Raw genomic sequence first — 16,043 nt, 5'->3', positions numbered from 1 at the left:
GAACATTCTGATTTATTTTCTGGTGGTTGGCTAAGTCTCTGTTCCATACATTAGGATGAGTCAAATTATAGTTTTATACAATGTGCTTTTTAACTTTTATTGGCCTCTTTTTGTCATAGAAAACTGAAGTCAGCTCCTGTTGTTTGCACCAAGAAGCTTTAATATAAGGCTGGACATCACACAGGAGGATACCATTATCCTCAACCATTGATCCTAGGTATGTAAATTCTTACACTCCACTTAGCTCTTTGCTGGTAATATCCTTTATGGTGGGTCCCCTCCCTCAGTTATCACAGCCTCAGTTTTACCAATGTTCACTCTAAGTCTCACCAGCTCAAACCTGTGTTGCCACTGTTCAAGATTGGTTTGCAGGGTCTCACAATCGTATTTACATATCACTAAGTAATCGGCGAACAGAATATTCCAAGGCGGCTCCCTTTGTATATTTTCACTTATGTGTATGATGGAATTGCTGATTTTATGAGCATAAATGTGATCTAGTTGGGATTACAGAAACTTGGTGGGATGATTCACATTAGTGGAATGTTAAAATCAATAGTTATAACCTATTTAGGAAGGATCAAGTGGGGAAAAGGAGTGGGAGGTGGCACTCTATGTCAAAAGTGGCATTATCTGTTTCTGAGTCACTGATAACTTGGAAGAAAGATGCTTATGGATCAATGTCCTAACAGAGAAAGCACAAGATGTGGTACTAGCTGGTTTCTGCTACATGCCATCAAATCATACTAGGGAACAGGATGACAAACTCATTATGCACCTATATATAATATGTAGGAAAAAAATCTGTGTGATCACGAGGAATTTCTATTTGAGTGACATGTTGGAGGTATCATGCTACCAGCACTAAAACATCCTTGGAATTTCTAAACATTATCACTGACAATTTTCTAACTCAAAAAGTATTGCAGCCAACACAGGGGAATTGTTTTTTAGACCTTATCCTAGCAGATAAAGAGGAACTGATCACAGAACTAAAAATTTATAGTAGCTTAGGTACAAGTGGTCATGATCAATGAGTAAGCAGAATAAAGTCCAGACCAGTAATATATACACACACACACACATACACACTCTCTCTCTCTCTTTGTGCTTTAATAGGGCAATTTCACAAAGTTAAAAATAATTATGAGCCAAATCAGCTGGGAGGCAAAATTTAATCAGAAAAATGTGAATGATAATTGGGAATAATTTAGGAACACTTTACTAGATACCAAAAAAACACAATCCCACTATTGAAGAAGAAGGCCGTACTGGTTAAAAAACTGACCTCATTTGAGGGGACGCAAAGCTGTAAAAAATAAAATATATAACAAATGGAAGAAAGAGGAAGTTTGATAGTAAAGAAGTTAGGAATTGTAAAAAATTGATATGGGAAGCCAAGAAACATACAGAGAAATCTATGACCAGCAGAGTTACGGACAATAAGGAATTTTAAAAATATTTTAGGAACAAAATGAATCCTGACAATAGCATTGGTCCATTACTAAATGAAAATGGTAGAATTATCAATAATAATGCAGAAGTGTTCAATAAATATTTCTGTTCTATATTTGGGGGAAAAACAGATGATATAGTTTCATTGTATGCTGATAACATTCTTTCCATTCCACTAGTACCTGTGGAGAATATTAAATAGAAGTTACTAAAGTTAGACATTTTAAAATCAGCAGGTCCAGCTAACTTGCATCCTAGAGTTTTAAAGAGCTGGATGAGGAGCTTGCTAGACAGTTCATGTAGTTTTCAATAAGTTTTGGGGCACTAGGGACTTTCCAGAAGACTGAAAGAAAACTGTTGTGCCAATTTTTAAAAAGGGTAAGCAGGATGACTCAGATAATTATAGGTCTTTCAACATGACATTCATCCCAGGCAAAATATTGGAGTAGCTGATGTGGGACTTACTTAATAAAGAGTTAAATTAATGCAAATCAACATTTGTTTTTGGAAAGTAGATTCCATCAAACTAACTTGATTTTTTTTAAACGAGAATACAAGTTCGGTAGATAAAGGTAATAGTGTTGACATAATATACTTAGACTTCTGTAAAGCATTTCACTTGGTACCACATTTAATGTTTTGATTAAAAACAATAAAATGATATAAAATTAACATGGTGCACAGTAAATGCATTAAAGATTGGCTAACTGATAGGTCTCAGAATATAACTGTAACTAGGGAATCTTCACTGAGTGAGTGTGTTTTCAGCAGGGTCCTGCAGGGATTGGTTCTTGGCCATATGCTATTAAATTTTTGTTATCAATGACGTGGAAAATAACAAAATCATCACTGACAAATTTGCAGATGACACAAAAATTGGGGGAGTGTTAAATAATGAAGAAAACAGGTAACTGAATGTAGGTCAGACTTACAGATGGGGGACTCTATCCTGGCAAGTAGTGCTTCTGAAAAAGATGTGGGGTTTCTGGTGAATATGAGTTCCCAGTGTGATGCTGTGGTGAAAAGAACTAATGTGATCCTGGGATGCATAAACAGGGGAATCTTGAGTAGGAGAAGAGAGGTTATTTTACCTCTGTATTTGACTAGTGTGACCACTACTGGAATACTGTGATTGGTTCTGTTGCCTACAATTCAAGAAGGATGTTGATAAATTGGAGAGGGTTCAGAGAAGAGCCACAAGAATGATTAAAGGATTAGAAAACATGCGTTATAGTGATCAAATAAAGGAGCTCAAACTATTTAGTTTAACAAAGAGAAGATTAAGGGGTGACTTGGCTACAGTCTATAAGTATTGACATGGGGAACAAATATTTAATAATGGACTCTTCAGTCTAGCAGAGAAAGATATAACATGATCCAATGGCTGGAAGATGAAGCTAGACAAATTCAAACTGGAAATACGGTATGCATTGTTAATGGTGAGTGTAATTAACTATTGGAACAATTTACCAAAGTTCATGGTGTATTCTCCATCACTGATAGTTTTAAAATCAAGCTTGGATGTTTTTCTAGAAGATATGCTCTAGGAATTATTTTGGGGAAGTTCTATGGTGTTATACAGGAGGTCAGACTAGATGATCACACTGGTTCCTTCTGGAAACTATGAATCCAACAACTACAAACAAAAAAGGGCTTAACTCTAACCTCTGATGCAGGCCAACATTTAGTGGAAACTCTGCCGTAGCCCCATTTGGTTTTGACTATGGAAGTTACTCCATCATACATATCCTGGATAAGGCAGACATGTCCTTCTGGCACGCCTCTCCATCACAAGCTCCAGCAAACCAATTCTCTTGTTATACAATCGTATACCTTGTCCAAGTCCACAAAGACCATGCAGTTCTGTCTCTTTTCTCTGAACTCCTCCATGAGGATTTGTAGAGCAAATGTGGCAACAGTTTTCCTCCTTCCCATCATAAACCCATACTGACTCTTCCAAATATCAACTGTGCCACTTAGATGCCTTTCAGTCATCTTCTTCCATGCTTTCATAGCATGTGATGTCATCTTAACTGGATGATAATTAGTGCACAGTTTAATATCTCCTTTATGTGCCTTCACTCCTTATAAATTGTAAATTAGCACCCCTTTAGGAAATGGTTTCAGAGTAGCCACATCCTTGAGCATGATCGCATCCTCTTAAGAAATACTTCCCTTTTTCTCCCTAACTGCAGTATTGCAAATCCCTCGTGTCAGAATCATCTACTCCTCTTCAAGGTTTGTGTTCTCATAGACTCTCTGGAAATATAAAATAATAAAATTGATAGGGAAACCTTTGCTTGACTTAACCCAAACCTACATTTCCCTAAGACTAAATATTGTACTCTGTACTTGATCCAAACTTCTTCTGTTAGAGTAGTTTTGATCTGGTGTTTGGGCTCAGGAACATTTCTGTGAAGTACAAACTCAGAGCAGGTTTGAAATTAAAGTCCTGCAGTGTTAGTGTGCAATAAATTTCTATTCATCATATTCTGTTTATATAGAACTGTAGGGCTATTCTTAGCTTCTTTTGTCAGGAAGACAGATTGTCCCAATAGCTGAGGTTTAGCCCCCTTCTCCTTCTGGTCCTGGTCTTCTCAATGTGGCTCCTAATTAGTCGTGTTTATTTATTTTAGTTATATTCTTCCATGGGGCAGTGATAGGACAACAAACTCCACAACATTTCCACAGCCTCTATAACCTTTGATGATAACATTTCTTTTCTGATTGCTACTGGGGCTTGCCATCTTTGTTGCAATAATATTGAAAAGTATTTCATGGGAATAAATGGAATAATCCTGAAATCAGTTAATTTAACATCTTTGAGGGAGAGGAAAGAGCAGGACTTTCACTTGTGGTATCCTCTGATGGTGAAGCATGAAAATGAATACCGAAAAGTCTGGAAAAAATTACCCAAGATGAAAACATTGTTTCCTTGTGCTCACCTGTCTGTATTCACTTGTCTCATTTTATACTTACATTATAAGATTTTGGCACAGGAACTGTCTTTTTGTTAGCACAATGGGGTCCTAGTCTGTGACTGGGATTGCTAGGTGCTACCCCAATACAAATAATAAAATCCACTAGTAAAACTCTGCCTACAGCCTCAGTGTTCTCCGCAAAATTTATTTTGAACCTGATCCTGCACTCTTTACTCAAGAGAAGAAAGTAAATGGGTCAAATTTTCTCACCCCACAATGGGTTCAGAAGTCCTGGGAGGCAGCAGTACTGGGGGTGGGAGATCCAAACCTTGTTTTTCCTGGAGAATATGCTTCTATCCTTACTAGCTGAGGGAGGTTTGATGAATTTGTGACTATATGGCCCAATGGCTGAACTCCCATGGAAATCAACGAGGTTGTTGCAGCCCTGAGGCTGTAGTTGTCATATAATATTTTTACTACTGTTTTGTGACCTAAGAGGAATTAATTCCAATCTTTCCACTATTGAAATCTCCATGCTAATTCTGCATGCCTACAAAAGATCAGCATTGGGGACAATAAGACTACAAGATCAGTCCTTTACCTTATCAGAAATTTCTATGATAAATACTGGCATTTGTGCGTGCATTTTTCATATTTCATCAAAAGGCAGCAACTCGTGCTACACCGAATGCACTAAATAATGAGAAAAAATGCTAATTTGGGGTAGAAAATGTTCAACTGGTCCCAGATGGGAAAATGAACAAGACTGTAGTTTGGCTATAATTTTTTTTAATTCTTGGGTAATTTATTATTTAAATATTATAATTTTTGAAATTATCAGTGAGGAATTGTGAAATAATATTTTCTTTATGAATAGCTATACAATATACAGTCACGTCCTCAACTAGCAACACTGATTTGCAGCAGCTGAGGATCTGGCCCACAAATTTCATTTGATTTTGCTTCCCTAAATTTCCCCGACAATAAGCATATTAAGACTGTGACAATTCCCATTCCAGCACATTTTGCTTACTGGCATCTTATTGTATTACACCCTGTCTCAGGTTTCTGCCTGTGATTTATAGGACAATTATATATGAAAAGCAAATTTCTGTACATTTGTACAATAGTTGCAGTAACCTTGACTGAATTCTCTTTGAAGCTAGCTGGCATGCTTTTTACAGTAAATCTTTAAATTGTACATCTTTCTACAAGTACTTTGATACCTTGGTATTCCTTTTTGTAGTTAAATTTATTTGTTTCCAATACAAAAGATTCACAAGTTTTATTTTTATGGTGTCATTCTTTATCCCATTTGTTTTGATAAAGGATGTACATTTAAAGTTAAATATGTTTTGGTATATAGCTATTTTTCGGAAATCGGCCAGAGCCAGGCACTTTGTAGGCAGTTACTCTGCAAGCTTCTACATCCTGTTGTGCCTGACACATAGTTGCTGTTTCTGTAACTGAGCTGAAGATTTTCTTTCTTTCTTTCTTTCTTTCTTTCTTTCTTTCTTTCTTTCTTTCTTTCTTTCTTTCTTTCTTTCTTTCTTTCTTTCTTTCCTTCTTTCCTTCTTTCTTCCTTCCTTCCTTCCTTCCAAATGTGACCAGGTAATTGATTCAGTTCTGCCCACAGGATCTAAAAAAATTTGAAAAACCAAATCTGTTGGAAGCTGTTGACACCCTCTGAGTTAAAATATCTGGTTTCTTCAATATTCATAAAAAAGTGCTTGTCACTAGATTCTCTTTTCTGCTGTATTTCTGATAAGAGAGCTCCATTGTGACCATATGCAGGGAGCTAAATGCATATGTTTATATGCTGCCTCCTAAAATGAGTGGATCTGGAGCCAATATGTTGAGCATTCATTGAAGACAAGCTGATAATTAAGCCTGTTGGGTATGTAGCCAATAAAGAATAGATTGGATACAATTATACGGCTAGCTTTTAGTACTTCACTTATCCAGGACGGTAAGTAAATTGGTTTGGTATGGATAGTGATTATGACATTTCCAATAATTTTTCTGATTTCTGCAGGAAATACATTTGCATCACAACTCATTTCTCTTGTAAAATTTTCATGACCTTCAATTGTTCAAAATAGCATTGGCCTTAGTTATCTACTATACAATCACACCTTGCAAATGAAAGAAAGACGGTTTATTATGTATAAAGAACATATTGGTAAATTGTTAACAAATCACTGGAGAGTTGGTATTCTTTTGATAACCTGTTTCAGGTCAAACTGGATAGTGAAATTCACTAGATGGATATGTTGGGACGTTACATTCAGTGAAAAAATTACCAGGAAATTGTGTATTATCTAGAAACCAAATTGAGGTATATTGCTTGCTAAAACATGCGAGTAGAGTATAAACTGGTATATGTATGGTTCAGACATTCTGTACCAGTTTGACTCTTACTAGTAGAGAAAGGTTCAAACTGCACATCCCTGTGTCAGCCTAGTTTCCTGCACTAGAGTGAGTGAATTCACTCTTGGGTCTCAGTTTCATCCATTGTGTCAGATTGGCCATGAAAGAGGGACCCATCTTTCTGACCCAGGCTTAGAAGAGGAGAAACAGCTGGAATCAGTGGAAGACAACTGTAGGTTCTCAAAAATGCAGAAAAGATTGTGTACCTAAAAATCGATTTATAAACTGGAATCTAAAAGGGATGGAACAGAAGTTGCAACTTTCAGAAGAGGACAATATACAGCTTACTTATGATGGGAAGTTATCTGCAAAAAAAATAGTAATTATAGTTGGAAATAGCTTTTCATTTTTCACTTTAAAAACAAATCAGTAGAGAATGTTGTACTAAAACACAAAAATTTGCAGCTCTCGAGGCTTTTCTTTTAGGTCTTGTAGTATGGGGAGTTCTTCCTGGAAAAGAAGATATGCAGTTATTCCGATCGGACTAAACATAGCCAGATTCACCCACAGTTTTGCTATTTTATACCAATGTTAATTCAGGCAATGAAAAGTCTTCTAAAGAGCAGATTGCAACAGCACAAAGCAGCTGAAACCCATTTTTTGCTGCTGGGGCCAGTTTAAAGTCAATGGTTCTGGCGAAGAAGTGGGCATGACCGAGGTAGTTGGGGACTATGCTGATTCAGCACCTCTTTCTGATGGCTCTGTTATGGAGTTCCTCGTGGTAATTAAATCTGCCACGGACCCCTGGCAGAAAACCTGATGGAATGCAATGTTTAATGAGGACAATGGACCGTCTCCATATTTATACTGGAGTAAATGAGATAACATGGCCCAGGCAGTTTAAATAAGTTGCCAAAGGCCACACAAATTGATGTCAGAATAGAGATTAAAACTCAGATGTACTTGGTTTCTAGTCCTATGCTCGATCCGCTAGACCATGCTGTTTCTGTCAGCTCATTGTTCAGTACTTATGTTTGCTAATCTTTACCTGTATTTTCTCTTTCAAAGGTCTATTTCCCCCACACTCTCAGGTTCAATATCATGGTTAAATACATGTTTCTAGTGTGTGCCACAGTAGACACCATTTTTGTAGGTAAAACCTTCACACCACAATATGAAATTACTCTGGCTCAAATACGAGTTTCACAGTATCATTCAATGTACAATTTGCTGTTCAACCCTTTTTTGCTTTTGGGGAAATGTTATTAAATAAAACATCTGTGCTTTTCTCTCCTCCATATTATGGGCCAGGTCCTCCCCCATTGGTGCTGCATGGAGATGTAGCTGGCCCTAGGATATTGACCATGCCATAACTTGGAGTTTCCACTTTGGTGATGACAGATGCAGTTGCAGCCAAGGTTCCACATGAATTTACCTGATGGAGGCTGCTCAGTGGATGCTCTGAATATGCACATCCACCCGCCACCCTAGTCAAGCAGCTGACCTGGCTAGCGCAACTCATTCTTTTAGCTGTACTGCTCATTATTGCTATTCTATTTGAGGACACACCACTGTGGACTTTTTCCACTGGGATCCTTATGGCCTAGTTTATATCAGAAGAAGTCAACATAAATCAGTAGTGATTCTGTGATCAATTGTACTTATAAACGGTATAAATCATAAATTGTATTAGTACCATGTTCCCTTTGTTCACAAATTCCCACCTCCTCTAGGCTTTGGACTGTGTTCAGTAATTTTATGGGCTATGCTATCTATGCTCCCCAGGCTCCAAGTTGAGGTTTTAAAGATTTTGATTTAGCTATTTTAAGAGTTACTTTGAAGTGAATTATGACAGCTACTATGTATATTACATACAGTGGTTCCAATGTTTAGAGGCATGAAGGGGGTGGCGAGGGGTTATCAATTGAGCTTACAGTATTGGGCACAGTGAATTGCGGGTACAACTACTAACATTTCAATGTCTACCTGATTTGCAGGCAAAATTAAGTAATTTAACATCTAGACATTAGTATCTATGCCTGTAACTTCACATCCACAATTCATTGCAGGCATCTGCAAAATTGAAGACTGTTTTTAAAAGTCAAGCCCTAAATTTGGGGGATTATCTTTTCGTAACTGAATTTGTGTGATGCACTGGAAGGAGGTTTAGGGCCTATTTGTATCAGTTAAACAACTTACATGGCAAGAGACTGTGGTGTAGACAGCAAACCTTCCATGACTATTTTATACAGGCCAGCACTTAGGAAGACTTTATATGGTCATATTAAGCTGTCAGGGAGCTAGAGAACCAGGGAAAGCTACAGGGTATGTCTGTGTCTAGTAGCTGACAACCAAGTTCTGTTTCTCTTCTTTACCATGGGAAACACTACTAGAATCATATCATTATGTTCATCAGGGTTGTAATTTGATTCAGTAACATGGTTACACCATCACTTGATCCCATCTACCCAGGCAAAACCAAACGGATTTGGGATTATCATGTAAATTTGACAGTGTAGATCTGCCTTTACTGGCCAGGGTTTAACTTCCTCTTCAACTAAATTGGCTTCTGAGTGAATCAATTATATCTAAACTGCATTTAGGCACATTGTAGTGTCTCATTTCCTAGATTAGCTACAGTTGTCAAGAATACTTGTCCGTACTTTTGTTTTCCATGAGAACTTCAACACTAATAGGAGTAACACATGAATTCAATGGCACATCTGGCTTTTCATTTATCCTAGGGGGTATAGATTGCTCACAGCTGTTAATACATTATCAGGACAATGGGGTTTAGTTCTAGTATTGTAAAGCATACCTCTTTTTCAGCATTCAGGTCATGTACATTGTTGGGCACAAAATCAAAAATGAAGTCAAACAATTTCCCCAGATCAACATAACAAAGGAAAGCCCATGTTAAACTGAGCATAGAAATGGAGAATAGCTCCTGGGAAAGTGTGTTACCCATTAATTATGGAGAGATGGTGTCAAGGTTCCTTCCCCACTCTGAACACTAGGGTACAGATGTGGGGACCTGCATGGAAAACCCCCTAAGCTTATTTTTACCAGCTTAGGTTAAAACTTCCCCAAGGTACAAACTATTTTTACCTTTTGCCCTTGGACTTTATTGCTGCCACCACCAACCGTCTAACAAATATATAACAGGGAAAGAGCCCTCTTGGAAACGTCTTTCCCCCCAAAATCCTCCCAAACCCTACACCCCTTTCCTGGGGAAGGCTTGATAAAAATCCTCACCAATTTGCATCGGTGAACACAGACTCAAACCCTTGGATCTTAAGAACAATGAAAAAGCAATCAGGTTCTTAAAAGAAGAATTTTAATTGAAGAAAAAGTAAAAGAATCACCTCTGTAAAATCAGGATGGTAAATACCTTACAGGGTAATCAGATTCAAAACATAAAGAATCTCTCTAGGCAAAACCTTAAGTTACAAAAAGACACAAAAACAGGAATATACATTCCGTTCAGCACAGTTTATTTTATCAGCCATTTAAACAAAACAGAATCTAATGCATATCTAGCTAGATTACTTACTAAGTTCTAAGACTCCATTCCTTTTCTGTTCCCGGCAAAAGCATCACACAGACAGAGAGACCCTTTGTTTCTCCCCCCCTCCAGCTTTGAAAGTATCTTGTCTCCTCATTGGTTATTTTGGTCAGGTGCCAGCGAGGTTATCCTAGTTCTTAACCCTTTACAGGTGAAAGGGTTTTTCCTCTGGCCAGGAAGGATTTTAAAGGTGTTTACCCTTCCCTTTATATTTATGACAGATGGTCTTTCAATAGTTAAGGTTGTGATTAGCTTTCTATTCTAAGCCTGTTTTTTGACATTCCCACTACCCAAGATGGTCAAAACTAAATTAATCATCCTGAAATTTCTCATAAGTTATTTTCTTCTGCAGATTTTTTGGGGAAAGTATATACCTTGGCCCTTCCCTTCCTCTGGCTCTCCCTTGCCTTGACTTCCAAGTGCTCCTGCACCAGAGTGCACAGGGAGCCCCTGAAGAGTTGAGCTTTCAACTGCAAAGAAGGTGCACAACCTCTCTGTGACCTCTCTAGACCCTGTCTTCCTCTGCAATAGAATTGCACCAGTTTCACATGCTGTGGAGTTCTATACCTCCATGAAGGTTGGAGCAGGATTTTCCTTGATTTGCATAAATGGTTGTAACTAATTAAGTAGCACCTAAGATTGTGTTACTTTTCTGTTGGACTCTATGCTATACAAATATTGAAACATTTGTATGGACAGAAAAACAAATGAACCCACTTATTGAAAGGCCTGGAAAAGTATATGTGCTAGATTTTATTTGCAAAGACATTACACTGGGAATGCCGTTTCCAAAATCACCAGTGGGCAAGTAGAATTAGTTTCTTACCGGTACACTGCACTCATGGGAGGGACATAAAGGGGGGCATGTGACCTCTGTACATGACGCCCCCACGTGACTCCTCTCCGCCCCCAGCCCGGGGCCCCCATGCTCTCCCCGTCCCCTCTCCATGATCCATCCCATGTTACCTGGTGGGGGTGGGAGGGCTCTGTCCTCCTCCTGCTGCGCTGGAGACTTCTGAACCGCAGGGCTCTCCAGAACCGCAGCGGCGAAAGGAGCAGAACATGGGGCCGCTGGGCAGCCCCACACCAGGAGCTTCTCCGGCGCGGCTGAACCACCCCCAGCCCTGTCGTTTGGTGGGGCTGCTGTACAGACCCCAGACAGTAGATACAGCTGCATGGAAGGGCTGGAGGGGTAGGGCTGGGGGCGGTACAGCCACACTGGAGGAGCTGCCGGTGTGGGGCTGCCTGGTGGCCCCACGTTCTGCTCCTCCTATGTCTTTCCAGTATGGCGTACCGGCTACAAATATCTTACAGGTACAGCATACTGGACTGGACTGCCCTACTTGCATCACTGGAAATTCCTCTCAGTTTTACATTCCCTTGGCTTTCATGTACAAATTAACTGAATAAATTCCTAAATAATGCAAAACCTCAAGCCAAAACAAAAAATATTTGTAATAATTTACAAATAATAATAATAAACAAAAGATTAGTTGTATTTGAATCTGATAATTTCACAATGATCATATTTACCTATTGCAGCATAGCCTTGATTATTTTCTGGTTACGTTTGTGGCTAATGAGTCCCCAAGATGCTAGTTGGATACAAACATCTATGACTGTACATTTAAGAAAAGATCTACTAGCTGAGAGCCCAGTCAGAGATGCAGAAAAGAATTTACATTTGCACAAAGATAGAACAGTGAAATGCTGTCAATATTTTACTATGGAGTTTCTACAAACCTTGTCCATTTGGCTTATGATGAACCCCACTTATCAGGGATGTGTGTGTTTGCAATGGGGGAGTCAGTAGAGTGAAAGACTGGGGAATCTATTCACTTATTCTCCCCCTTAAACCAAAATACATTTTTACAAACTAAGAGGGAGAAAAAAAATCACTGCGCAAACAAATGTAGGAAGCTGGAAAGGGCTAAAAATGGCTTTATACTGCACAATTCATTTATATATGCATAGTGAATGAATCAGTTAAGCTATTTGGCAGTAGATGTGTTGCATCAAGCAGGCACTATTCAGGTTGCTAATAACAGTAAATTCTGTGTCTCAGTTTGAAGGAATGTGTACATTGTTCCTGAAAACTATACTGAGTGTTTGGAAAGCATAACGTAGAAGATGACCTATATAACTGGACGTGGGGATAGGAGTTGAAGACTTTGTATCCCCCTGTAAACCTAGCTGCAATCTAGCTAATCACCTCCTCTGTCTGCAGTCTAGTATATTCCAAGGGCAAAACAACTCTTCAAAAGTATTCTGCCCAACTCTTCATGGGGCTCTCAGGTTCCCCAAGAGCCTTTTCCAGCACATAATGAGGTAGAGGGAGAAAGTGAAAACCTGTCTCTTAGTCAGTATACTTACAGTAGTGTTGTGGGGAGAAAAAGGCAGAGCTCTGTTTCTGCCCTCCACGTGCTTGCAAGTACTGTAATGCACTGGGTCATTTATAATTAGAAACATGACTCACTTAGAGCTAGGAACTGCAGCTATGTCCTCAGAGGAAACGACTTTTTCATGCCCTTCAGTTCAGTTCCTCTCCATATTAATGTCACTCTCCTTCTCTCTCATTTCTTTTTCTTCTTTCAGGACCCCAGAGCAGATGTTAAGAAGTGGCTGCTAGCAGACCAGAGAGCTAAGACAGGGCAGACGTTGGCTCCAACATTGTCTCAGCTTCCTGTAAAAAGAAGGAAAAGGAAAACGGAAACATCTTTCACATTCTCACTCTCTCTCCACAAAATGGACCAAAATCAGTTACAGAAGAAAATGGTGTGATGTCAGTTAAAGTTGCAGAAAGAAACCAAGATCTCTGTACTTGCCAAGTACTGTTGTTGCTAATCTATTGCTGAAATTGAGACAAGCAAGCACTCTGAACAACTGAGAGCAGGAGGTTTGACAAGGAATCTGGATAAGGAGCAGTCAGTCAGAAGCACAGTCACATTTTGGAGATAAGGGATGGAGTGAACAGTGATTGGGGTTTCATAAGGTTGGGCTTTCTGGAGTACATTTAAAGAGAAAGAGACGACGACACTCAAACAGAGAAGATAAAAAAATAATTTGTTTTATTTATAAATTCAATGTCTGCTTCATGTTGTTAGCAGGAAAAGATCACATGAAAAAAGAGGATGGAGACCAAGGATAAGATCAGGTAAATGAGTTAACCATTGTGAAATACTTTGATTAGTATAAGGTGGCTGTTAAAGCTCCTGATGTTGCTCATATTTTCATTGGCTTCAGTGGGAGCAAGATTGCCTGAAATGGACTTGGAGTTTATCAAAAGGTGCGATTCATAAAGGCTAAATGAATTGCTTAAAAATTACACAATAATGTTGAAGGGTCATATTGTGATCCCTTTATTCACATTGGTTAGCAGTTATTCATGTGAGTACTTCCACTGAAATCAATGGCATACCTTATGTGAGTGACTGCAGTTTCCACGATATGCATCTGAGGAAGTGAGCTGTAGCTCACGAAAGCTTATGCTCTAATAAATTGGTTAGTCTCTAAGGTGCCACAAGTCCTCCTTTTCTTTTTGCTCACCACTATGAGTAACAGAGTCATAATCTGACCTTAAATTCTCAAGTTACGTACAATATCCTCATTTAGATTAAGCACTTAGAGAAATATATTTGAAAATAAAGAAGATGAAAATAATTTTGCTGCTTCACTTACTGTACCTGCCAAGGCCTGAATTCAGTGTTCTGTTTCTCTGTCATGATTGGGTAACATGGCTACTAGCTAAAGCAGAGTTGGGCAAACTTTTTGGCCCGAGGGCCACATCTGGAAATAGAAATTGTATGTTGGGCCATGAATGCTCAGAACATTTGGGTTGGGGTGTGGAAGATGGTGAGGGTTCTGGCTGGGGATGTGGGCCCAAGGGTGGGGTCAGAAAGTAGGAGTTGAGGGTGCAGGAGGCGGCTCCAGGCTGTGGCGGGGGAGTAGGGTGCGGGGGGGGGGTGAAGGTTCCAGCTGGGGGTGCAGACTCTGGGGTGGGGCTGGGGATGAGGAGTTTGGGGTGTAGGAAGGGGCTCTAGGCTGGGACCGAGGGGTTCGGAGGGCAGGAGGGGGCTCAGGTCTTGGACAGGGGGTTGGGACATGGGGAGAGGCTCAGGGGTGCAGGCTCCGGGCGACGCTTACCTCAAGCAGCTCCTGGAAGCAGTGGCCATGTCCCCACTCCGGCTTCTACGCGGAGGCGCAGCCAGGCAGTTCTGCGTGCTGCCCCGTCCACAGGCACCGCCCCTGCAGCTCCCATTGGCCACAGTTACCAGACAATGGGAGCTGTGGGGCGGCACTTGGGGTGGGGGCAGCTTGCAGAGCGGAGCCCCCCCGGCTGCCCATACACATAGGAGCCAGAGTGGGGCCATGCCGCTGCTTCCGGAAGCAGCGAGGAGAGGTCCCCGACCCTGCTTCCTGGCTGGAGTGGCAAAGCGGGGCCATGCTGATGCTTCTGGGAGCCACATGGAGTGGCCCCCAACCCTGCTCCCTGGCTGGAGCGCCAGAGCAGGGCAAGCCCCAGACCTCGCCCCCCAGCGGGAGCTCAAGGGCTGGCTAAAAATGGCTGATGGGGTGGATCCAGCCCACGGGCCATTGTTTGCTCACCACTGAGCTAAAGAGTAGCTTCCCTATAGATACAGCAATTAAACAAGGCCTTTGAGACCACAGCTGTTAATTTAATATTTACTTGGACTCTGAGATGTTGTTTGAAATGTTCTTGCTGTCTGGAATTCACCCCTTGGTGGTAGGCCTTGGTGGTAGGCCCATGCAAGACCTTCTGTCCCTGTGCTCTGTGGAATCCCCTTGGTATACCTGTGCAGTGCAATTGAGGCAGATGGATATGCAGGATCTACAGAGCAGCCACTGCACATTCTGTTCACTTGAGCGGTGAACTCTGCACTGACATGGAATATGCCATTGCAGAGAGGAAAAATGAAAGTTGGTCAGGGTCCCCTGCATGAGACTGTAGATGAGGCTGGGTCATTAGTTGAGTTCAGTCATTAGGCTGAAATCATGGCCATGGAGGGGCTGAGCTGAAGCCTTGTAGCCTACCCTGGGGTTGGTTGTGTTGATGTCCTCTCCAAATTCCACTCAGGCAAACCACACAGACTTGGTTATGCCGGCTTTATGCATGACTTGAAAATTCTACCCTAAAAACAAGTTATTTGATTTCTGAATTAATGGTGCATTAGAAAGGAGTGAGAAATGTTTCTTATTAATGTTGTGGTTAGTCTGATTTTACTTTGTTCATAGTTTTATATTTCAGTTTTAATTTTTTCATACTTTATTTTTTGTTTGCGTATGTATTTGTCACAGTTAATTATGATTATTTGTTGTTTCTTTTTGAACTCTGTAAAACTTTAGTGCAAATGATATATTCGTCAGTATTAAGTGATTAATTCAAAATCAAAAATTGTCTATCCCTCATTTATCTGATCCGCAAAAAATAGAGACCAAAGCTATTCAAATACAAAGCTTGTACAGCTACAAATATCCCCAGCCTTCTAAGCTGACACCAAGGACTGAAATAGAGCCACATCGCTCAGGCCCCACAATTCCCTGTCCTGAACAGTATCCCTAGGGCAGGAGTTATCCCTCCATATGACCTTAAGAGAGGGAGAGATATACAAGTTTTGGGCATCTGTAGGTAATTTTAAAAATCAGATGAGAGTTGCTTTCTCCACTCTAGATCCTAGAAAGAGTGGTGGAATGGGGGCCTTTTTCCCTTGGTT

The 16,043-nt window shown here is 40.2% G+C and overlaps 1 protein-coding gene across 2 annotated transcripts in view; it reads left to right on the top strand.

Annotated features, from left to right (window-relative positions):
* SACS (sacsin molecular chaperone) overlaps nucleotides 1–16,043 on the top strand; it is a 269,818-nt gene that overhangs the window by 142,094 nt on the left and 111,681 nt on the right. For both annotated transcript variants that reach the window (XM_084640856.1, XM_084640857.1), the window contains 2 exons: nucleotides 120–217; nucleotides 12,907–13,465. In XM_084640856.1, coding sequence (XP_084496982.1) covers nucleotides 13,443–13,465 — 23 coding nt within the window. In that variant the 5' untranslated portion in view covers nucleotides 120–217; nucleotides 12,907–13,442. The remainder of the gene's footprint in view (nucleotides 1–119; nucleotides 218–12,906; nucleotides 13,466–16,043) is intronic.

Source organism: Lepidochelys olivacea, assembly GCF_965140295.1.
Source record: "Lepidochelys olivacea isolate rLepOli2 genome assembly, chromosome: 1".
Classification (NCBI taxonomy): domain Eukaryota; kingdom Metazoa; phylum Chordata; order Testudines; family Cheloniidae; genus Lepidochelys; species Lepidochelys olivacea.
Note: the sequence above shows the minus strand (reverse complement) of the source record. Positions and strands in the feature narration are given on the sequence as shown.